The sequence below is a fragment of the Hordeum vulgare genome, chromosome 3H (genome assembly GCF_904849725.1).
Source record: "Hordeum vulgare subsp. vulgare chromosome 3H, MorexV3_pseudomolecules_assembly, whole genome shotgun sequence".
NCBI classification, from domain to species: domain Eukaryota; kingdom Viridiplantae; phylum Streptophyta; class Magnoliopsida; order Poales; family Poaceae; genus Hordeum; species Hordeum vulgare.
This window is the reverse complement of record NC_058520.1, coordinates 573,740,727-573,764,925: the sequence shown is the minus strand read 5'-3', so window position 1 is coordinate 573,764,925 and position 24,199 is coordinate 573,740,727. Positions and strand designations below refer to the sequence as shown.

Sequence of the window (24,199 nt, the reverse complement as noted above, 5' to 3'; positions counted from 1 at the left end):
GTGGGACAGCCACAGGCGCTCTCAGCCCGATGGAACTATCATCACTTGGGCAGAGTTCAAGGCTGCTTTCCGTGCTCGATACATTCCCCAGGGAATCATGGACCGGAAGAAGCGTGAGTTCCGCAACTTGGTCCAGGGCAACAAGACTGTGGATGCTTATCAGCGGGAATTTTTGGAATTATCTCGCTATGCTGAAGAAGACATTGCGACTGATGCACGCAGGCAGGAGAAGTTCCGTGAAGGCCTCCACCCTGATATCAAGCTGACACTCCTCGTTCAGGACTATGCTGATTTCGCCACCCTCGTGAACAAGGCTATTCAGGTTGAGACTGGTCTGCAGGAATACAAAGATAGCAGCAAGCGCAACCGTGACATGGGCTCATCTTCGGGCTCATCTGCACAGAAGCGGAAGATCTGGATTCCCAACAACATGTACCATGCACCTGCTCCTACTCCGAGGCCGTCCTATGCTGCACCTCGCCTGCCTCCTCCACCACCTAGGCAGCCGAGGCTTCCAGCTCCACCGCCTCGAGTTCCTCCTTCCCGTCCTGAGGACGGGTTGTGCTTCAAGTGTGGCCGTCCAGGTCACCGTGCTAGAGACTGCAGGCAGAATCAGAATCAGCTGGCACTTCCCGCTACTGGCCGTGGCAACAACCAGAACCGCAACTTCAACACTAAGCCTGCTTATGTTCGTGGTCAGGCCAACAACATTGATATGGGTCAAGCTCAAGACCAGCCTGCTACCGTGATGGGTACACTTCTCGTTAACTCAGTACCTGCTTCTGTATTGTTTGATACAGGAGCATCGCATTCCTTTATGTCGGAAAATTTTGCATACATGCATGACATTAGGAGCGAAGAGATGAACCTCCCGATAGTGGTAAACACCCCTGGGGGCGAATGTCGAACCTCTGTGGTTTGCCCCCATGTTCCAGTTGAAATTGAAGGATTAGAATTCCTTGCCAACCCCATCCTACTAAAGTCATCCAACATTGATCTCATATTGGGGATGGACTGGTTGAAGGCTCATACGGCATCGATCGTTTGTGCCACCAAAACCGTCCACCTCCTACACCCTTCAGATGAACTAGTAAGCTACCATGCTCGTCTCGTCCGTAATGCTGAGGCACGGCTGTATGCCTTGAATGCATTAAATGCGTCGCCTCTTGAAGGGATTGAAAACATTCCAGTGGTCCGAGAGTTCCAAGATGTCTTTCCAGAAGAACTTCCGGGGATTCCCCCTGCTCGAGCTGTCGAGTTTGTCATTGACTTGGTACCCGGTACCACTCCTATTGCCAAGCGTCCTTATAAAATGCCACCACATGAACTCCTTGAACTTAAGCAAGAAATTGACAACTCGCTCCGTCTGGGTTTCATCCGTCCGAGTTCCTCTGCTTGGGGAGCACCTTCTCTTTTTGTTAAGAAGAAGGATGGGACAAATCGATTGGTTCAAGACTATCGTCCTATCAACCAGGCCACTATTCAAAACAAATATCCTCTCCCTCGGATAAATGATTTGTATGATCAACTTGCTGGTTCCACCGTTTTCTCTAAGCTCGACTTGAGATTGGGATACCACCAGATCCGTGTTCGCAAGGAGGATATTCCAAAGACCGCCTTTGTTACTCGATATGGATCATACGAGTACACCGTCATGTCCTTCGGCTTAACCAATGCACCGGCAACCTTCTCTCGACTGATGAATTATATATTCATGGACTACCTCGACAAATTTGTCGTGGTATATCTGGATGATATTCTGGTGTTTTCGAAGAACAAAGAAGAGCATGCTGAACATCTTCGTCTTGTACTGGATAAGCTTCGGGAGCATAAACTCTATGCGAAGTATTCCAAATGTGAGTTCTGGCTAGACGAAGTGACTTACCTTGGTCATGTGATTTCCAAGGATGGTATTGCGGTCAACCCCGAACGAATTCAAGCTATTCTTGACTGGACTCCCCCGAAGAATGTCAAGCAAGTCAGAAGTTTTCTCGGACTCGCCAGCTATTGCCGTCGATTCGTCGAGAACTTCTCCAAGATTGCGAAGCCCTTAACCAACCTGCTTCACAAAGGTGTTAAGTATGAATGGACTGATAAATGTCAGGAAAGTTTCCAGGCACTCAAGGACAAACTGACGTCCGCTCCAGTACTTGCTCCTCCAGATACGAAAAGGGATTTCGTCATATACTGTGATGCTTCTCGTCAAGGAATAGGTTGTGTCCTAATGCAGGATCGCAAGGTGATCGCTTATGCTTCGCGTCAACTGCGTGCTCATGAAGAGAACTACCCAGTTCATGATCTCGAGCTTGCCGCAGTCATTCATGCATTGAAGGAATGGCGACAATACCTTGTCGGTAATCGCTGTGAAATCTACACCGACCATCAAAGTCTGAAGTACTTGTTCACTCAACCGGAGCTGAACCTGCGTCAACAAAGATGGATGGAGCGTATAGCAGATTTTGACTGTAGTATATCATATACCCCTGGCAAGGCTAACGTAATGGCTGATGCCTTAAGTCGCAAGTCATACTGCAACCACCTCCAGGTTCATCAGGTTCACGATCGTCTGCAAGAGGAATTCCGTAAGCTGAACCTCCACATTGTTCCTCAGGGTTACCTTGTTCCTCCCCCTGAAGAGTATCAAAAGATGAACCTTCGTGTTGTTAATCAGGGTTCCCTCAGTAACCTAGTGGTTGAACCAGATCTTGTGAGCTCCATAAAGAATATACAAAACTTTGACGATGATGTCGACAGGATTAAGAGTTATATTGCGAAGGGTAAACCCTCCTTTTTCACTGTTGATGAAGGTGGTGCCTTGTATTTCAAGGGTCGCCTATTCGTTCCAAATAAGAAGGAAAATCTCAGGATGACTGGGAAGGTGATGGAAGAAGCTCATGACACACCATTGTCTATTCACCCGGGTAGTACCAAGATGTACCAAGACATCCGGCAAAGATTCTGGTGGCCCAATATGAAACAAGACATTGCACGCTATGTGGCAGAATGTGATATATGCCGGCGTATCAAAGCAGAACACCAAAAGCCTGCTGGAACTCTGCAACCTATCTCTATTCCCGAGTGGAAATGGGATCACGTTGAAATGGACTTCGTCACTGGTTTTCCCAGGTCTCAGAAAGGTAATGATGCTATTCTTGTCGTCATTGATCGACTGTCCAAAGTTGCACATTTCCTGGCCGTCAAAGAAACGATTAATGCTAGTCAGCTGGCAGATCTTTATATGTCAAGAGTTGTTTCACTTCACGGTATTCCGTTGGTAATCAGTTCGGACCGTGGCAGCTTGTTTACTTCAAAATTCTGGGAAAGTTTTCAAAAGGCTATGGGGACTCATCTGTCCTTCAGCACTGCATTTCATCCTCAATCCCAGGGACAAGTTGAACGAGTCAACCAAATTCTCGAGGACATGCTTCGAGCTTGTGTCATTTCTTTCGGTAAGAAATGGGAGGAATCTCTCCCGTATGCCGAGTTCTCGTACAACAATAGCTATCAAGCTAGTCTGAAGATGGCCCCTTTCGAAGTATTGTATGGGCGAAGGTGTCGAACTCCTCTGAATTGGTCAGAAACTGGGGAACGATCACTCTTCGGTCCGGATATTATTCAACATGCCGAAGATCAAGTCCGCATTATTCATGAGAATCTGAAGGCTGCTCAGTCTCGTCAGAAGAGTCAGTATGACCGTCATCATCAAGATATGGTCTATCAACCTGGCGAAAAGGCTTATCTTCGTGTCACACCAATGAGAGGTGCACACCGTTTCGGAATCAAGGGCAAGTTAGCTCCTCGTTATATTGGTCCTTTCACTGTTCTCGAAAGGCGTGGAAGAGTGGCTTATCAATTGGAACTGCCGGCGAACCTTTCTCAGGTTCACGATGTCTTCCATGTTTCTCAGCTCCGTCGCTGCTTCAAGGACCCTATTCGAGCAGTGGATCACGATATGCTTGAGCTACAACAAGACCTCTCTTATAAAGAGCATCCGGTCTGCATTCTCGACCAAGCTGAACGTAAGACTCGTCGCAAGGTCACTAAGTTCCTTAAGGTGCAGTGGTCAAATCACTCTGAAGATGAAGCCACTTGGGAACGCGAGGATCATCTTCGTGATGAATACCCCGGGCTCTTTCCCTGTACCTCTTAATTCTCGGGACGAGAATTCTTGTTAGTAGGGGAGAATTGTGACATCCTCGACTTTTGCTACAGTAGTAATCGTAATCAAGCTACAGTGATCAACCGTTAATGATGCCACGTCATCGGATTTCCATCTCAGACCCGCGTTGATTCGAGTTTGTCCGGATTTCAGATTTGAAAACAAAAGTAGAGTACGTTATGAGTTCATTGCAAATATTACAAGAATATATATGTAAAAACGAGGAAAGTATTAAAGAAACAGTAATGATAAAAGAAAGAAAGAAAACTGAAAGAAAGAAATAATAAAAAGAAAAGGGAAAAGAGAAAACAAAATAAATCTAATCAAAAAAAATAAATAAAATTGAAAACAACCCTCACTCCCCCGTGGCCCAACTGGGCCAAAAGGCCCAGCCGGCCACCACCCCCACCCTCCAAAACCCTAGCGCCACCCCACCCCCACGCCAACTCCCTCCCCCCCCCTGGGCGCCGCCGCCAGCCCCCCCCCTCGTGGGGGGCCCCACCCCCACGCCGCCACCTCTCCCTCCCCTCTCGTGACCCTCCCCAACCCACCGACACCCCCTCCCCCACGATCTCCCTCCTCTCCTCCCGTGGCCTCCTCCCCCAGATCTCTCCCCTGTCGAGCCCCCCTCCTCTCCCAACTCCCACGTCGTCTCCTCCTCCTACCTCCCGTCGACCCCCCCCACCGGCAGCCCCCCCCGACGGCCAGCCCTCTCCCCCGCCGGCCTCCTCCCCCCACGGCCTCCTCCCCACCCCATGGCCACCTCCTCCACCGGGCCGCCCAACCCGGCGGCCCCCCACCTCACGGCGACCCCCCCACCTCACGGCGAGCCCCCCCCCTCCCCGGCCGGCGCGCCACCTCCACCACGCCGGCCACCTCGGCCCCCCCCTCCAGGTCCGGCGGCCGGGGCCCTCCCCATCCCGCCGGCGGCTCCATCCCGGGGGTCCTCCTCACGGGGCCCCTCTCGGCGAACATCCGACCGGTTCCTCCTCGCCGGCACGTCACCATCACCGTCACCGTCACCGCCTCCACGCCGTCTCCACCGTCATCTTCGTGCGAACTCCGGCTTCACCGGGCCGTCACGTCACCGTCGGTGAGCCCCTCTTCGGGCTCCTCCCACCATGTCGATCTCCTCGCCGTCCCGGTTCCGTTCCGGCAAACGGGGCCTCGATCCGTCGACGGTGGACTCCGGTAGAAGGATTCGAAGTTTGTGTTCTTCTAGGTGGAGTAGCAAAAGAACTTCTCTGTCTCTGTTAACAGAGAGAGGGAGATGAGTGTTTTGAGAGAAAAAGAAATAAAAACAATTGATGTATTAGATGCCGTATGTATGTATGTATGTATGTATGTATTCGATACCCGTATTATGTATGTATTTGCGTATATGGATATTTAGAGGAATACGGTATTTGCACGGATAAGTATCTAATAAAAATAAATGAGGAAATAACCTTAGGCCACTTACCGGTGGGGCCAATGCACCGCTGTCAATGACAGGGAGGCCCCACGCGATGATTAAAAATAATGTTTTCTTAAAATAGATAAATAAATAGATATTTAGTTAAAATAATTAATTAACATAATTAGAGTATGACACGTGGGTCCCTCGTTGAATTAATCTGATTAATAAATAATTAATCTTAAATAAAACTTGTGCCTATGACGTTCGGGACCCGCTGGTCAGTTGACCGGTCAAATGTGATGTCAGCCTGACCTCGCGATGATGTCATAATAGGATTTTACTAAATCTTTTAAATCTGTTTTTAATTCTTAAATAATTAATAAACCTTTGAAAATTAATATTAAATAATCCGTAAGTCAGATCAAAATATTTTCAACATGAAAGTTGATCAGCAAAGCGAGACGAACCCGGATACACGGCCCGTTCGTCTGTCACGCGTCCCTAGCATAGCAAACATGGAACTTTTCCATCGTTTCCAGTATAACCGGTAGTAACCCGAGACCCGGGAAAATATCGTCAGATATTCTTCCGACCCGTCTATGACGGATGTTGCTGCGTTAGCTCATGTCTAGCCTGCATATTTCCATGTCATGTTTTGTGTTGCATCGGTGCTATTATTTATTGTTTCTTCCCCCTCTTCTTACCGGTAGACCCCGAGACTGACGCTGCTGCCGGGTACATCTACGACCCTGCCGATCAGTCCTTTGCCGCAGAGCAGCAAGGCAAGCAAACCCCCTCTTGATCATTCCTATATCGCCTATGTCTTTCTTCCTACTGCTTGCATTAGTATTTTGCTACTGTTGTAGTTAGCTCCTATATCTGATGCATAGCCTGTTCTTGATGAACTGCTACTTTCAGTCCTGTACCTTTAACCTGCTTAGTATAGGTGGAGCAGTCATCCCCTCTGACCCCGTAGATCAGTTGCCCCGCTTGTTTCCAAATCTCGATCTCTGATCGACGAGCCAGACCCGACACAGCACGTTCACCCCCCTTCGTTGTACGACGCTACAGGGATACTATCGGGTACCGAGGGTGACACCTCGCTAAGTACTCCTGATGATATCTCTGTAGTATAGCTAGTCGGTCATGGTTATCGAGGGTGATTCCTCTTTCACCATTCCCGATGACGTCTCTGTCGTGCCACCCCGCGAGTGTGGGACCCCCGAGGGTGATTCCTCTAAGCCCACCTTGACGGGTACATCGTTCGGAATCCAACGAGGTGATACCTCGGATTCCCCCCGATGTTACAACCACACAGTTACTCGACCATGTTACTGGGATCTTCGGTGATTAGTTGTAAGACGGGTGGATTCCCGCGAGACTGTGTTGTTGGCCTAATTAAAATGCTAATGGATTTGGGTATTTGATCTGGGTTGGTCGGAGACCTTTTCGCACTAACCGGCTACGCGGGAAGAATTATGGGTACTCGGCGTCGCGGTATCAGCCGAAGCTTTTCAGATGCCAGCAGTGTAGCGGCGCGCGCCCGAGTGGTCCCGAGATGCATCGCGCTTGTGATTAAGGGATGCTAGGACTGACGTCGGCCGCCCACGCCACGTGCAGGAGCGTGAAGGGGAACTGGGCCCATGAACCCTTTGTGCTTAGGATTTAGACCGGCGGGCTGGCCTCTCTGATTAGTCTTAGGTGGGGTTGCGACGTGTCGATATTCCGAGGCCGGGCAGGACCCAGAAAAGTATGTCCGGCCAGAGTGTTATCGAGCGTGACGGGACATGTGGTGCACCCCTGCAGGGATGAAAATTAACTATTCGGATAGCCGTGTCCACGGTTACAGGACGACTTGGAGTTGTGCCCCGATCTTATACAACTAAAATTGTTACTTAACTGGAATTAGTTTGCCTCGGGATTGCTTCCACGCAGGGAGTCGAGGGAGGATCTTTAGGCGTGACCTCACTTTATTATTGCTGCAACAATATGACTATTAATGTGTTACCCCCCCTGTTCTACTCTCGTCTATTGCTGCAAGACCCTGAAGATGCTAGTCTTCGATAGGACTAGGCCTTTCCTCTCTATTCTCGCATTGCTGCAGTCAGTCCACATATAACCCCCCCCTTCTTTGATACTGATGCATAAATAGAATAGTTCTGATGTAAGACTTGCGAGTACTTTGGATGAGTACTCACCGCTGCTTTGCTCCCCCTTGTTCCCTTGATCCGGTTGCTGCGACCAGATGATGAAGCCCAGGAGATGGAGGTCCCCGCCACCGACGACTGCTACCCCGACGGTGCCTACTACTACGTGGAGGCCGCTGATGATCAGGAGTAGATAGGAGGTTCCCAGGCAGGAGGCCTCGCCTCGTTCGATCGTTGTATCTTTTGTGCTAGCCTTCTCTAAGGCACCCCCATGTTTTGTGTCTGTACTCAGATATTTGTTGCTTCCGCTGACTCGTGTGTTTATCGAGCTTTCGTATTCTAGCCCTCGAGGCCCCTGGCTTGTAATATGAAGCTGATGTTGTTTTATTTGTGTCTAGAGTTGTGTTGTGATATCTCCCCGTGAGTCCTTGGGTTTGATCGTACGCATTTGCGTGTATGTTTAGCGTACGATTAAGCCGAGGGCGTCACACCAGCCGTGCGACAGCGTGACATCGGGGCAAGGGAGTGACACGTGGTGGTCCTAGTGCCACCGCGCTTGGTGCACCGAGACGCTCACACGCTGGCGAGGCCGGTGGGAAGACGATGGCGGGGAGATGGCGCGGGGGTAGAGCGGGGCCTTGCCCTTGTTTGGAAAGCCCGCCGACCATGGTGCTAAGGTTTTGGTCACCGAGGAGGTGGCTGGATGTGGACGGACGGGGTTTTGGAAGCAGATGGCGGAACCCACAGCACGCTCGGATTAAAAAAGACCGGTCGCGGTCGCTGACGCGTGGGCCCGAGGATGGCGACCGTCATAAATAATGTTGACCGCGGTGGTTGGGGGCGGACATCGAGAGGGTGCGCGCGCGTCCGCTTCGCTTCTGCGCAACACATTTCAGTCTCAAATTTGGGCCGGAAATGGATCGGCGCGGACGCGTTTTGGCAATGGGTCGACGCGTTAGGTCATTATTTTTGTCCCCGCCGACCCAAACGGACGACGGCGGACGAAATGGGTCGTCCCATTGAAGTTGCTCTAACTATTTTTTTTGAACCATTTATAATTTTTTTGGCAGCCAAAAAAAAAAGTTTAAGTGCCGCAAATATACGGCACTTCCGTGGTTGCCTTAACCCAAAGCTCCCCGCGCGTGACACAACCACCGGTCGACTTCACCAGACCAGAGGCCACCGCCATCCCTCGTTAATGGCCTCCTCATCAGCAGCGGCTGCCACCTGCAGATTCCTGACCCCGCTAGCCACAACCTCGCGCACTCTGCTATCATATATCCCACCCACAGCCGCGGCAACGAGCAGGAGGCTGCTCCTCTCCTCCACCACCGCCATTTGCGCCGCCGCTATGGCCGCCTCCGGCAAGGCCGCCTCCGCTTCTTGCAAGGTCGTGGACTCCCATCTCCACGTCTGGGCATCGCCGCTGCAGGTAAAAAAGGCACCTCCACGGACGGACGCGCACCAATTCCCAATTGTTGGCACCTTCCCTTGATGAGATTTATGTGGTTGTGCGCGCGTGCAGGCTGCCGAGAATTATCCCTTTTTCCCGGGCCAGGAGACGACGCTCCGGGGTGATGTGGACTTCTTGCTCCAGGTCTCCATTATTCTTCTTTGCTTGTGGAAGTATCTTTGGATATGATGATAGTACTCAGTACATGGATATGATGATAGTACTCACTACTCAGTAGATGGATATGATGATAGTAGACCGCATCCTGGCATGATTTTTAGTTTTCTCTGATAATCGGGGCAGGATTGCGGTGGTACTGGTTGTTTGGCTGAACAAATGCATAGGCCATAGGGTGTTAAGGTGCCCTCCTTTTCTGGTTCCATAGGTTGTGTGTGTGCGTTGAGTGCTGCATTGCAAGTGTTCGACGGAATATGTGAACCAAATGTAAGCTATAGGGAGTTAAATTTGAGGATTCGGTTCGGTCCAGCCACCGTTTAACCCCTCAAATTATAAGGAGTTAAGTATAAAGAGGCATATAAGGAGTTGCATTTTAAGGGATCGGCTGGAGATGCCCTAAATTAGCTATTTGGAGCTTGGGAATTTAACGAGGAAACGCAACACCCAACGCCCCCTTCCCTATTTCTGTGTATCGACATGACCTCTGTTTCTTAGCTGCTAGCTATGTACTGCAAAATATTAGTTCCAACATGCATTTCATATTTCTTTATCCCGGCACTTATTTTTTTATTAAACTCTTGAGACCTGAGACTAATATGCCGGTCAGATTATCATTTTGAACCTATTTGTTTCTCTTTCCCCTAGTGTATGGATGAAGCTGGAGTTGACGGCGCGCTCATTGTTCAGCCTATTAATCACATGTTTGACCACTCTTTAGTTACTAGGTAAACTTTTCTTGCATCCAGATGAACTGAACTAGTCATATGATTTGTATCTATATGAAAAGTTCAGTGAAATTCCCTCTTTGATATGTCTCAGTCTTACTTGTTTTTCTCTGTAGTGTGTTGCAGAAGTATCCATCTAAATTTATTGGTTGCTGCCTCGCAAATCCTGCAGATGATGGGAGCGGCATTAAACAGCTTGAACATCTGATTGTGCAAGTACAATCTTTTTGAACTTCCCGACCATAAAAAAAGGCCCATCCTAATTTCTAACATGCATTTCATTTGCTTTTCACCAGGAAAAATACCGTGCTGTCCGTTTCAACCCGAACTTATGGCCTTCAGGTCAAAAGGTTTGCAAATGTGCAACTATGCATCATTGTACAAGCAGCTTTCTTGTACTTCTGAATTTTGCTTTACGAGCATAGATGACTGTGAACACAAAATTTATCATATTATAGATGACTAATGAGGTCGGGAGATCATTGTTTGCTAAGGCTGGAGAACTTGGAGCACCAGTTGGAATAATGGTGATGAAGGTAAAAGAAGCATGCCTATACTATATGCATGTGTACTCAAAATATGTAATGGCTGCAATCGAATTTTAGGTTTCATATTATGTGTTTCTGCTGCAAAATTGCTAGTGGTAATAAACTCTGTAACTACAAAAAAATTTAACAGCTTGACAGAAGTCAAGTTCACATCATGGGCTCCAGTAAGGTTCCATCCAGAAAAATTGCACGCTTGAGATCATTGGTTGTGTCACTAAGCAGCTAGAAGTGATGCAATATTAAAAGCTAGTTACAGACTTACAGTTGTGTATTAGTATCCACTGAAATGTAAATTCCCTGCTACTTCCTCCGTTCCTAAATATAAGTCTTTCTAGAGGTTTCACTAGTGAACCACATACGGATGTATATAGACATATTTTAGAGTATAGATTCACTTATTTTGCTCCGTATGTAGACCTTTAATGAAATCTCTTAAAAGACTTATATTTAGGAACAAAGGGAGTACTTCGTAAAAGAACACATATCTTCTGTTCCATGAATATCCTTTTATGTTCTTGTTCATGCAGGGGATCAGTTCATATATTCAGGAAATAGAGGAGCTGTGTACGGATTATCCTGCAACCACTGTTATATTTGATCATATGGCTTTCTGCAAGCCACCAACGTATGCTTGTGTGTCTTCTCGTTCATAAACTGGAAGAATGTAATTCTGACCATGTTGTCGTCTATATTAACTTCTTCTGCATCGACATGCAGGAATGATGAAGAAGAAAAGGCATTCTCTTCATTTCTGAGCTTAGCCAGATTCCCACAGGTACCTTCCTTAATTCTGTTCCCTTGTACAGGTAACTCAACTAACTCTGGTTTATATTCTTGCATGATTGTGAATAGTTTCTGAAAAAGAAATCTTGCGCAAGTTGGCTATTTCCAGTATTTATCTTCTTTTGTGCGGGTATATTTCCATCATATGTCAAAGCTAGTATTCGTATTGTAATTTCTAGTACCAGAACAAAGGGATCAGAGATTAACAGAAGCATTTTATGAGGTGGAGTACCTGTTGGCAGTCAAGTGACTGTACCCAAAATTAAGCCAAAGAGGTAGAATGATGTCTGGTGTCTGATTAGAAAGAAGTTGCTTTGCCACAGTACCGTGTTCAGATCTGTTGTTCAGTGTCATCCTGTAAACACTGATTCAATGACGCATTACTTCAACAGGTTTACGTCAAATACAGTGCTCTTTTCCGGATCACCAGAGAAGCGTATCCGTATGAGGACACGTCTCAGCTTCTTTCTCGGGTGATCTCCAGCTATGGAGCTAACCGAATAATGTGGGGAAGGTGAGTTCAATCAGCGCACCAGTGAGAGTTTCATTGCATCAGACTATTTTTACCATACGTCTATACCCCCATGAGCATGATGGTATGTTCTGGGATTTTTTTTGCAGTGACTTCCCCTACGTCGTTCCTGAATGTGGCTACAAAGGAGCAAAGGAGGCAATCTCTCATGTCGCTGGCAAGGTAGCTGTTTCGTCTTCAGATCTGGAGTGGATTTTAGGCAAAACAGTAAGCCAACTATTTCAAGGTGCATGGGTTACTCCATGAGTGAGATGTAGCATGGCAGGTATGACAGTGTTGCAGCTCAGTCTGGTATTGTTCAGTTTAGAAATCCTTGTTTGAAAGGGGGAAGGATCTATCTAGTTTGTTATTGTTCAGTTTGACAGTCATGTTCAAGTGTGTGCCCCTTCTCCAGAGGTTTAATAAATCCAATAGCTCTTCCTACTGCCAACCTTTCTGCTCCCCAATAAGGGTACAAAGCATATGCAAAATATTGACTTGCATCACAAGAATAGACCAGATTTTGCTGGTTATTTTTCGGTCTGGGCTGTCTTCTGGAGCCTTGTATGTCTTTGCAAGATAAGTGTATTTTGCTGATATGACCATGCACCTTAGCATATGACAGTGATATCTATATAAGAGCTCACCCGGTGAAGCTCTAATTCTCCATCTACAGGTCTATGACTACGATAGATATGCAGAAAATAACAGTGTAGGGACTAGGGAAGGAAATCGCTAAAGCCACGAGCCAACATGTACTATATAACATAGAAAAACATGCTTGTCTATTCTTGACAGTCATCAACAATCCGCCTTCGTTTTGTCGATACCCAATAAGTATATGTTTTTTCCCCTAGTCATTGCTATTCTTTTTAGTGTTGCGCCCAACAAAAGCTTTGGCGTGGTGCCAAATTTTTGCCATGTGCCCTCCTGTACAGTATATCACTGCCGAATCATTTCGACTTAAAATGAAATCAGTTATCGGTGATGTGTATATGTTTTTGTTAAAAACCCATGGAATAAGCTATGGGAACCTTAGTTTTAGTGCATTTTGCTGTGATAAGTTTGAGACATGGTTCGTGTGAAGACGCCAGAGGTTGTGCTACTGCTACATGAATATCTTTCCATTGCGGCATTATTATTACGTAGATGAAATTAATTATTACTATTGTGACTTTATTTGGAAACAATTCGATTAACTCCATGATTCCTCTTTTCCCGGTCACAGACAACCGTGTAAAACAGACGCCATTGACAACTGATTAATAATTACTATTTTTTTAGCAACAGAGACAACTGTGTAAGACTGTCAAGCGAGTTAATTTCTTTATAATATTTTCTTTACTTATATATTTTGGATCTTGTGTTGCGCAACTTTAAAATTAATCTTGCGTTGAGGGGCTTCATTGTCAGAGGCGGCGCTGTGCGGGCCTGGCAACGGGAGCACCTTCACACTTGCGGGCCGTCCCTTGACAGGTAAGGTGGCTTCTTCGGATTCGGAGGGGCGGTTCCATGTGGTGGGCATGACGGCGGCTCCCTAGTGGGCATGACCGCAAGATTGAACCACTACTATGTACCACTCCCTCTAAAGATCTCATCATCTAACTGGCCAAAGAAGACTTATAGATCAGAAATCATACATAGCTATAATAATCATGCATAATAAAGCTTTAAAAAGACTCAATTAATTTCAATGGATAATCTGATCATAAACTCATAATTCATCGAATTCCAACAAACAACCGTAAAAGAAAACTACATCGGACATAGCTCCAAGAAGATCAAGGAGAACATGATATTGAAGATCAAACAGAGAGAAAGATCCATCTAGATACTAGCTACAGACTTTTAGGTCCGTGGTGAACTATTCACACATCATCATGAAGGCAACAAGGTTGATGTATATGGCCTCCGTGATAGATTCTCCCTTCGGTAGAGTACCTGTGTATGCCTTCAGATGGGATCGCGGCGGAACAGAGACTTGCGGTGGTGGAAAAAGTGTTTCGGGACTCCCCTGGTGTTTTGGGAATATTTGAGAATATATAGAGGTGGAATTAGGTTGATAGGCATTACGGGTGAGTCACGAGTTCAGGAGGCGCCCCTACCCCCAGGACGCGTGTTGTGAGATCGTGGCTGTCTCGTAGGTCTTCGGGTCTCCTCCCGAACCTTCTAGGGTCTCTTCTGGTCTAGAAGAACCCACTGTAAAGTTTCGTCACATTTGCACTTCGTTTAGTATTGATTTTCTAGAAAATGAAGAGGGCAGTGCTACGCGTCCGCCGGATGATCTTTTTAAAAGATTGGCCTGGTTACGAGCCGTTGGATATGGCATCATCGTGCGGACGTGCTATGTCTTCCACCACCACAACAAAGCTAGTGTTGCGGAAACTTTCGCAAAATAGGTCTTGTTACAGAAACTTCTCACGACGATGACGACCTCTCACATGAGTCACTCCTTCGTCGTTTTCTGCAACTCGAGCTATGTTTCTGAAATATGCCTCATGTTGCAATGTATGATCACTCACTCTCTAACTTCAAGCACTCCTCTTCGGTGCTACAACTTGGGCTATGTTTCTGAAACAAGATCCCTGTTACAGAAAAAAAAACCTTCACCATCGAACCAGTTTTTCTTTGTGAAACAAAAGATATGTTGTAAAAACCTTTTGAAACAAGACCTCGGTTGCAGAAAAAAAACTTCACCACCGAATCGTTTTTTATTTCTGAAACTAGTCATGTGTTGTATAAATCTACTGAAACAAGACCTTTATTGCAGAAAAAAAGCTGATTGCGCGGGACTGATTTATGGCAAGCGTGAGCGCTCGATCAGAATTGGTCGGACGGCTACGCAAGCGGCGGACGCTCGCGTGTGCATCAACCGGCTGAATGATAGTGTTTTCCAAATGAAAAAAGCATAAATAGAAACCGGCACTGGGCACTATGTTAATAGATTAAATTATATAAAATAACCTCTAGAGTATATAAGATTGATATAAAAATAGCATGAAACAAAAAAATTATAAATACGTTGAAGGCGTATCAAACATCCCCAGACTTAATTCCTACTCGTCCTCGGATAGGTAAATGATAATTTTTTTTTATGATGAATGCTATCTAGCATGTTTACCATGTAATCTCTTTGTGGTATAAATGTTGAGAAATGATGACTTAATAGATATCAAAGTGATAATAAAGATGAATGCTAGCAAATGACAATTGCTTTTCAAAATAACAACACTAAATAATCGTTATCCCCTAATTCATTTAATCATGTAAGCAATGACATAAATCATGATCACTCCGGTGCATAACCAAGCATTTGACTCGTACTTTCTCACGAGCTTCAGATTTTTCAACATCACTAAATACCTGAATGTGAGCCATAGACTTTCAACACTTGGATGGAATAAAATGGTGGTCGGGATAAAAAAGGAAGGCAAAAGTTTGCTAACAGGATTATCAGTAGCGTTGGTCCATGCCGTGCTACTGATAATTTGTAATGATGCTCTCTGCCACCCCTCGCTACTATTATGTTTAGTTCATTTCTTCTGTCTTTGTATTGTATTTATACATCATTATACAAACTTTGATACAGTAGCAATTAAAAGATTATTAGATCATTATAATTATGATGAGTTATTATTTCAGTGGATGGAAGAAACGGATTAGATTCAAGTGGACGGATCTAAAGTGATCAAGTTGGATTAGTACATGCATGTTTCTTCCACCAATTGATATAATAACTCATCATTATCCATCCACTACAAGTGCTGAATAATAGGCACACTTGTTTGCCATTCCAACATCATTATCATAACTCATCATTATATTATCATAACTCATCATGTAGCATATCACAAGTTACCAACAGTAACAAATTAGAAATAGTTAAGTGCCGGTGCGTTACTACGGGGCGAACAACAATAATTAATAATATAATTTTCCTGTATGAGGTCGCTAAGTGTATTAGGTTGTTTCTCTAATATTGTTAGGGAAAAGTTTATGTTCAGCCGACTGATCATACGCGAGCGATCCGCGGCTCCTCTGTACGACGCGTGTTTCTTTCCTGTAACTTTATCTGTGGTGCAAAATTTTCCTCCGCAACAATACACACGTTGCAAAACATAAAAATGAAGAAAACGCCGAAACATGCGCAAAAAAAAAAATGCAACAAAGCGATTGTTTCAGAAACTCGAGCGTTGTTTCAGGAATTACCAGGTGCCCAGCCGAAGAAAAAAAACTGCAACAAAGCGATTGTTTCAGAAACTCAAGAGTTGTTTCAGGAATTACCGGATACCCAGCCGAAGCGCGCGCGAAGAAAAAAAAAAACTGCAACAAAGCGATTGTTTCAGAAACTCAAGAGTTGTTTCAGGAATTACCGGATACCCAGCCGAAGCGCGCGCGAAGAAAAAAAACTGCAACAAAGCGATTGTTTCAGAAACTCGAGCATTGTTTCAGGAATTAGGCCAAAGCCCCGCGTGCGGATCGGATGGATGAAATCGGCTGGATGCATCAAATCAAACGACTATGAAGGTGGCGGATCATTGGAAATAATCCGCAAGTGGATGTGTAGAGTTGCCTATATTGTTAACCTACAGTGAAAAGTTTTGTATTACGAAACGAGGACAATATATGGATTTTTATTCAACTACCGTTACAGTTTGCAAAACCGCATGCAACCATGATTTCAACCACGAACGAAACTGACACCTTGTGATCCCTTCCCCCTCTCTAGTTACCACCATGCAAACCTTGATTTCTCTCGTCTTCTCTAAATGCCTCCTTATCCAACCGTGTCCTAGAAAGTGTCCTAAAAGACACCATCATTCTCATATCATTCCTCTCCTATAGCTGTGACCACAAATATAAGAATGATTAGATCAAATCAGATATGGTTGATCAATCGACGTTCACCAAAATATTGTTATTGCGAACAACAACTGCTGTTTCGACATCTTGAAATAATACAAATAATTTCCATATACACAAATTTAAAAAGGAAACACATAGGTAGAAATTACAAATGAAAATAAAATAAAGCGGATATTGCTTCCGTCGGAAAACCCACCACGACATTTTTATAAAAAAAGCCCCTGTAATTTTTGTTATTCAACCAACGCTTCATCATTTATCTACAACACAAAAGGAAAAAACGATTGGCTGCAAAATTATACCCATACGCATCGCCTCCTCCCGTCGACCCTGGGCCATCCTGGCCTGTGCCCAGGCCACCGCCACACCACTCGTCGCCGCGACCGACCTCAACCGCCACCACTGCTGATCTCAACCCATCCGCCTCCGCGGCTGTACCTCTCCCCGCTCACTGCCCCCGTTGCGGCGCTCGAGCGCATCGCGTCGATCCTGGTCCACCCTGGCCGCTGCCACACCACTCGCCGCCGCGGCCGACCTCAACCACCACTACTGTCGATCTCAACCCACCCGCCTCCACGGTCGTACCTCTGTCCGCTTGCTGCCCCTGTTTCAGCGCTTGAGCACAACTTCTGGATCAAATCAACATGACAGCTACATCGACTTGGGATGATGCGTCTGCTCAATGCAGAACGGTGGCGACGCGCGAATAAGGCGCGGCGGAGCAAAGTACTTGCAGGTGGAGGCGGGCCTCCATGCATGGCTCACACGGAAAACTCCGAGGTTATGGCGCGGCAACGGCGACTACTTATGGCCAGATAGAGGCGCCTAAACCTTGATCCCCTCATCGTATCCCCTCCTCTGGCAGGAACTCATCATCTCGTGAGATCCCCTCCCCATGCCTCCAACCGTGTGCCCAGCACCGGCAAGAAATTTTGTTTTGTGGGAATTTGTTTGCTGATGAATGAATGTATTGAATGTAAGATTGCATTGTTGTAGAGAGAGAGAATGAAACACCACCTTCAGTTTGTCATCTGATCCCACATTCTCTACCCCATGAGTGAAATAAGATAACAGTCCATTGATCAATTCACGTAGCCTCTTTGTTTTGCTTTGCTTGTCCCGCTCAATTTCTCATCATGGTGGAATTAACAATGGACGGGTTGATTTCTCAACAAAATAGGATAGGACTCACTACATTAGTTAGTTAGTTTATTATTTTAATAAATCAAAATGATTATAAAAAGATTAAAAGCGTATGGTATTTTTTCTCCCGTTGCAACGCACGGGTCCTTTTGCTAGTGAAAATAACAGAGGTTCCCAAGCCTATCCCTCGTACAATATTCTTTATTTCGAGAAACCACACTTGTGTCTCAATCTATTGATAGAAATAAATCCTGTTATAGTAAAGAGTGGTACAACATAAAACCGGAATGCTTCTTGGTGAATTTCCAGAGAAAGTAAATTAATTAATATCATTTGTCTGACAGCACATGGCACTTTGATGCGTTGATGAGTCATTATGAACTCCCCAAGAAAATATATGAGGTCGTTTAGAGCATGGAGTGCTACAGAACAGAATGGAACCAACGATCTTGTTCAAAAATAAAAAAGAACATTCATACGGTGCAGCCGTTGCTGACAAGGGCGAACACGAACACGTCATTGGAGTGTACATCCAGCTTCCTGAAGAACCCCCATCAAAGAAACTAGGCAACCATCATCGTACCACTACTCTCACGGAAAAACAATTGTGATGAAGAGAAGAAACACGACGAATGGTTTGCCTGGACGCTGATGATCAATTTGAGACAATTCAATCTAATTTCTGACAGAAAAGACCCATCTGTAAGCACTGACGTGGCGTAAAAAGTAAAAAAAAAAAACTGTGCTGACTGTTAAATAGACAAAGGGCTCATTGGTCAGGAATCTCATTCTCCCACCATCCCACGAGCTCGTGCGTCCTGGATCAGATCAGATGGCCGGCGGCTCGAGGTCGAGGAGGTGAAGCTGTGAAAGAACAACCCGTTGCCTGCTGCCGTCGTCGTCGACGACGACGACGACGCGAAGCAGTAGCTGGCCCCGGTCGCGCGCGCGTACATCTGCTGCATGGGCGTCGGCATCCGGCCGACCAGCACCCCCGCCGCGGCCGGGGTGAAGAAGGCGGCCCTGTCGCTATAGCCGGCGAAGGAACGGGGCGGTCCGGCCATCATCATCATCTGGTCGTTCCTTGTGGCGTGGAGCACATTGCGCTGGTTCCACGCCTCGTCCCTCTCGTGCGCCATCCTGCGCGTGGCCGCGGTGGTCTCGTCCCCGTCAGCCCTTTGTCTATTTTAACAGTCAACAATTGTTTTTTGACCTCTTTATGCCACATCAACGCTTACAGGTGAGCGCTTTCTGTCAGAAATTAGATTAAATCGTCCCAAATTGATCATTAGGGCATCAGCAGTGTGTTGGAGGCGGTGTTGCCTTTAAGATGGGACCCATGCGAAGCCACGAAGTTCAGTTAAAAATGACGTAGTGTATAGCATCTCCTAGTGCATCTAAGTTGGGACCCATTAACAAGTAAACAAGTAATTCCTTCCATGACTTTTGAGCCGATTCACACGCATGAAAGAACCAGCCATGCAAATTTTGATTTTTTTTAAGTGAATGAAGGCTGCCTCTTATCTTAGAGGCGACCCCAACGATTAAGAGGCTGTTGAAATTAGAGATGGGCCTTAGGCCCATAAGACAAATTTTAGAAAAATCTTCAAGGACCCATGTAGGTGGTGGCATGACAAGATGGTGGTAAGTTTAGTCCCACCCCGCTAGTGGAGGAGAGTTTGGACCCCTTTATAAGGGTCTCTCTTCCACATGCTATTGAAGAGTGAGAAGAGAAGGTGCCCTCGCGCACCCCTCCTCCGCCGCCCGCCTCGCCACGCCTCGTCACAACACACGGCGGGTTGCAGGAATGAGCTGAGCCGAGCTCATACCTACGCGCTTATTTTTGCCAGTCAGGAACGGAGAATACGTAACGCCGACTCGGACGTGGGTTTGGCCCATGTCTCTCCACCAAGCCGCCTTTATAAGCAGGCGATCCCCTACCCTAGCCGTGACGAGAATCAGATCACATCTGCCTCACGCGTTCCTTCCTTGACTGCTGCTGCCGCCGGCGACTCCGTCCCGTTTACCGCATACACGGTCGACGGGAGAGCAGGCCTCCGAAACCTCGCCTCTTCGGTTCCTGTACGGGAGAGGGGCGATTAGGTTTTTGGGGAGCGATCACGCGACTGCTCGCCTCCGTCCGTCTGCTTCGTCTACGTCCGCGTCGCCCTCGTCATCGCCATGTCTTCACCAAGCGAAGCTGACCGTCTCCGCGAGAAGGCCGAAGCTGAGAAGAAGGCGGCAGAGGATACTGTCGCCGCCGCCGCCGCTGCTACGGCGAACTGGCCGATCGGAGGGTATGATGTGTTCGTCTCTCTCCTGTTTCTGTCTGCACTAGTAGTATTGCCTATATGCGTAGATGTTTCTGCTATATGCGTAGTACTTGCTAGTATACTCCGTGATCAGTATGTCATGAACCTAGTCAATGCCATGTTAGTAATTATTTCATGGATTAATCTGCTCGGAAAATTGCCTATTTACTCAACAATCCAAAAACCTAATTTCTGTAGGAATTTTTCGAGTAATGGTTTTGCTGCTGCACTGAAACCGGATAAATTTACCGGTACCTTTTTCAAGCGTTGACAAACGAGAACCACCTTATGGCTCACAGCTATGAACGTGTTCTGGGTAGCCGGTGTCACTCCTACGGAAACTATCACTCCTGAACAGGAGAAGATGTTTAAGGAGGCCACCGTCCTATTCCTTGGAGCAGTCATTAGCGTGATCGGAGATAAGCTGGTTGATGCATATTTACATATGCATGTTGCCAAGGATTTGTGGGAGGCGCTTGAATCTAAATTCGGGGCCACCGATGCTGGGAGTGAGATGTATGTTATGGAGCAGTTCCACGATTACAAGATGGTTGACAACCGTTCTGTATTGGAACAAGCTCATGAGATAATATGCATAGCTAAGGAACTTGAGGTTCTTAAGTGCAATTTGCCGGGCAAGTTTGTCGCGGGCTGTATAACTGCTAAGCTCCCTAATTCCTGGAGGAACTTTGCTACTACTCTGAAACATCAGAGGCGTGAGTTCTCAGTAGAGGACATCATCGGCCATCTGAGTGTTGAGCAGAACTCGAGAGCAAAGGACTCCAATGGAAAAGCGGTGGAAAGCTCTTCTGCTGCCAATATGGTACATCAGAGGAACTTCAATTCCCACAAGCCCAAGGGAAAGAATTCTGTCCAACAGAATACCGACTTCAAGAAGAAGGGAAAGAAGCCCTTCGAGAAGAATAAGAAGGGAGATGGCTGCTATACTTGTGGTTCAGAGGAACATTGGGCGAACAAATGCCCAAACAAGTACAAGAAGACGACGCAGGACTCCAAGTCTGCCAATATGATCGTGGGCAACAATGAAAGTGGTGCATCTGGGTACGGTAATTTACTTACTGTATTTACAGTTTGTCAGTCCACCGATTGGTGGGTGGACACGGGTGCAAATATTCATGTGTGTGCTGACTTATCATTGTTCTCTTCTTATCAGGCCACCGGTCGCGGGTCCGTATTGATGGGGAATGGCGCGAGTGCTTCTGTTCTTGGTGTTGGCACGGTCGATCTGAAGTTTACTTCGGGAAGGATCGTGCAGCTGAAGAACGTGCAGCATGTCCCCGCCATCAAGAAGAATCTCGTTAGTGGCTCCCTTCTGTGTAGAGAAGGGTTTAAGTTGGTATTCGAGTCTAATAAAGTAGTAGTTACGAAATATGGACTTTTCGTTGGAAAAGGTTATGAATGCGGAGGTCTGTTCCGCCTTTCTCTTGCAGATTTTTGTAATAAAGTCGTGAACAATATTCATTCGAGTGTTAATGAATCTGAAGTTTGGCATTCACGTCTTTGTCACATAAGTTTCGGTGTTATGTCGCGGCTAGCAAAACTGAATTTAATCCCAACTTTCACTTTAGCCAAAGGTTCTAAGTGCCATTCGTGTGTGCAAGCAAAGCAACCTCGCAAGCCTCACAAGGCTGCAGAGGAGAGACACTTGGCACCATTAGAACTCATACATTCTGATCTTTGTGAGATGAATGGTGTGTTGACTAAAGGTGGAAAGAAATACTTCATGACATTGATAGATGATTCCACTAGATTTTGCTATATGTATCTGTTAAATACTAAAGATGAGGCTCTACACTACTTTAAAATCTATAAGGCAGAAGTTGAGAATCAATTTGAAAAGAAAATTAAACGAGTCCGGTCTGATCGTGGTGGAGAGTACTTCTCAAACGAATTTGATTCATTTTGTGCGGAACACGGCATTATTCATGAGAGGACGCCTCCCTATTCACCCCAGTCAAACGGGTTGCCGAGCGGAAAAACCGTACTCTAACTGATTTGGTTAACGCCATGTTAGATACATCGGGTTTATCCAAGGCATGGTGGGGGGAGGCTATATTGACCGCTTGTCATGTCCTGAATAAAGTTCCTACAAAAGATAATGAGGTCACTCCCTACAAGGAGTGGTCGAAGAGAAGGACGATGCTCTCGTACTTACGTACTTGGGGCTGCTTGGCGAAAGTCAATGTACCGATCCCCAAGAAGCGTAAGCTTGGACCAAAGACTGTGGACTGCGTTAATTTGGGATACGCTAAGAATAGCGTAGGCTATAGATTTCTAGTAGTGAAATCTGAGGTATCCGACGTGAAGGTCGGTACAATAATGGAGTCGAGGGGTGCTACATTCTTTGAGGATATATTTCCCATGAGAGATATGCAAAGCACTTCTAGACAGAAATCTGAGATAACTCATGAGCCTGCCATTCCTATGGAATACTATGAACAAACACATGATGAAAATCCTGAGGAGGATGACGAGGAAGCCCGTGGTAGGGGCAAGAGACAAAGGACTGCAAAGACCTTTGGTGATGATTTCTTCGTATACCTCGTGGATGATAATCCCACTTCTATTTCAGAAGCGTATGCTTCTCCAGATGCTGATTACTGGAAAGCCGCGGTCCGTAGCGAGATGGATTCCATCATGGCTAACGGGACATGGGAAATCACTGATCGTCCCTATGGTTGCAAACCATTGGGATGCAAGTGGGTGTTCAAAAAGAAGCTTAGGCCTGATGGTACGATTGAAAAGTACAAGGCTAGGCTTGTGGCCAAGGGCTATGCCCATAAAGAAGAAGAAGATTTCTTCGATACTTATTCACCTGTGGCTAGACTGACCACCATTCGAGTACTACTCTCATTGATGGCCTCTCATGGTCTTCTCGTTCATCAAATGGACGTTAAGACGGCTTTCCTGAATGGAGAGCTAAATGAGGAAATCTATATGCAACAACCAGATGGCTTCGTGATAGAAGGTCAGGAAGGAAAGGTGTGTAAGTTGCTGAAATCTTTATATGGTCTGAGACAAGCACCTAAGCAATGGCATGAGAAGTTTAATACAACTCTGACATCTGTTGGCTTCGTTGTTAATGAAGCTGACAAATGTGTATACTATCGCCATGGTGGGGGCGAAGGAGTTATATTGTGCTTGTATGTTGATGACATACTGATATTTGGAACCAACCTCAAAGTAATTGAGGAGGTTAAGTCTTTTCTGTCTCAAAACTTTGAGATGAAGGACCTTGGGGTGGCTGATGTTATCTTGAACATCAAGCTGTTGAGAGATGATGAGGGTGGGATTACACTTCTGCAATCCCACTATGTTGATAAGATTTTGAGTCGCTTTGGATATTCAGACTGCAACATTTGTCAAACACCATATGATCCTAGTGTGCTTATTCGAAAGCTTAAAGGCACAACTATAGATCAATTGAGATTCTCTCAAATTATCGGTTCACTTATGTACCTAGCTAGCGCAACGAGGCCTGACATCGCGTTTGCTGTTAGCAAACTTAGCCGGTTTGTGGCAAACCCGTGCGATGTTCATTGGTGTGCTGTTGAAAGAATTATGCGCTACTTTAAAGGTACTGTCAACCACGGGCTTCACTATACGGGATTCCCATCGGTACTTGAAGGGTATAGTGATGCGAATTCGATCTCTGATGCTGATGAGATGAAGGCCACTACTGGGTATATGTTTACTCTTGGGGGTGGTGCTGTTTCCTGGAAGTCTTGCAAGCAAACGATCTTAACAAGATCGACAATGGAAGCATAATTAACAGCATTAGACACATCTGGTGTCGAAGCAGAATTTCTTCGAGATCTTTTGATGGACTTACCTGTGGTTGAGAAGCCGGTTCCGGCTATCCTTATGAACTGCGATAATCAAACAGTTATTGTTAAAGTGAAGAGTTCAAAGGACAATATGAAGTCCAACAAACATATAAGAATGAGATTGAAGT

The 24,199-nt window shown here is 46.1% G+C and overlaps 1 protein-coding gene across 1 annotated transcript; it reads left to right on the top strand.

Annotated features, from left to right (window-relative positions):
* Positions 1–8,837: 8,837 nt before the first annotated feature.
* On the top strand, positions 8,838–12,353 carry LOC123445234 (2-pyrone-4,6-dicarboxylate hydrolase). The gene is made up of 10 exons (XM_045122196.1): positions 8,838–9,137; positions 9,231–9,302; positions 9,981–10,060; positions 10,177–10,276; positions 10,357–10,410; positions 10,519–10,596; positions 11,136–11,233; positions 11,326–11,383; positions 11,784–11,905; positions 12,013–12,353. The coding sequence occupies exons 1-10, from the start codon at positions 8,904–8,906 to the stop codon at positions 12,167–12,169; spliced, it is 1,053 nt and encodes a 350-aa protein (XP_044978131.1). The 5' UTR covers positions 8,838–8,903; the 3' UTR covers positions 12,170–12,353.
* The last annotated feature ends 11,846 nt before the right edge of the window (positions 12,354–24,199 follow it).

Coding starts and splice junctions, on each gene's coding strand:
- LOC123445234 (XM_045122196.1), top strand. CDS start 8,904: ATGGCCTCCTCATCAGCAGCGGCTGCCACCTGCAGATTCCTGACCCCG. Junction 9,138..9,230: donor TCTGGGCATCGCCGCTGCAG/GTAAAAAAGGCA, acceptor GCGCGCGTGCAG/GCTGCCGAGAATTATCCCTT. Junction 10,061..10,176: donor GACCACTCTTTAGTTACTAG/GTAAACTTTTCT, acceptor TTTTCTCTGTAG/TGTGTTGCAGAAGTATCCAT.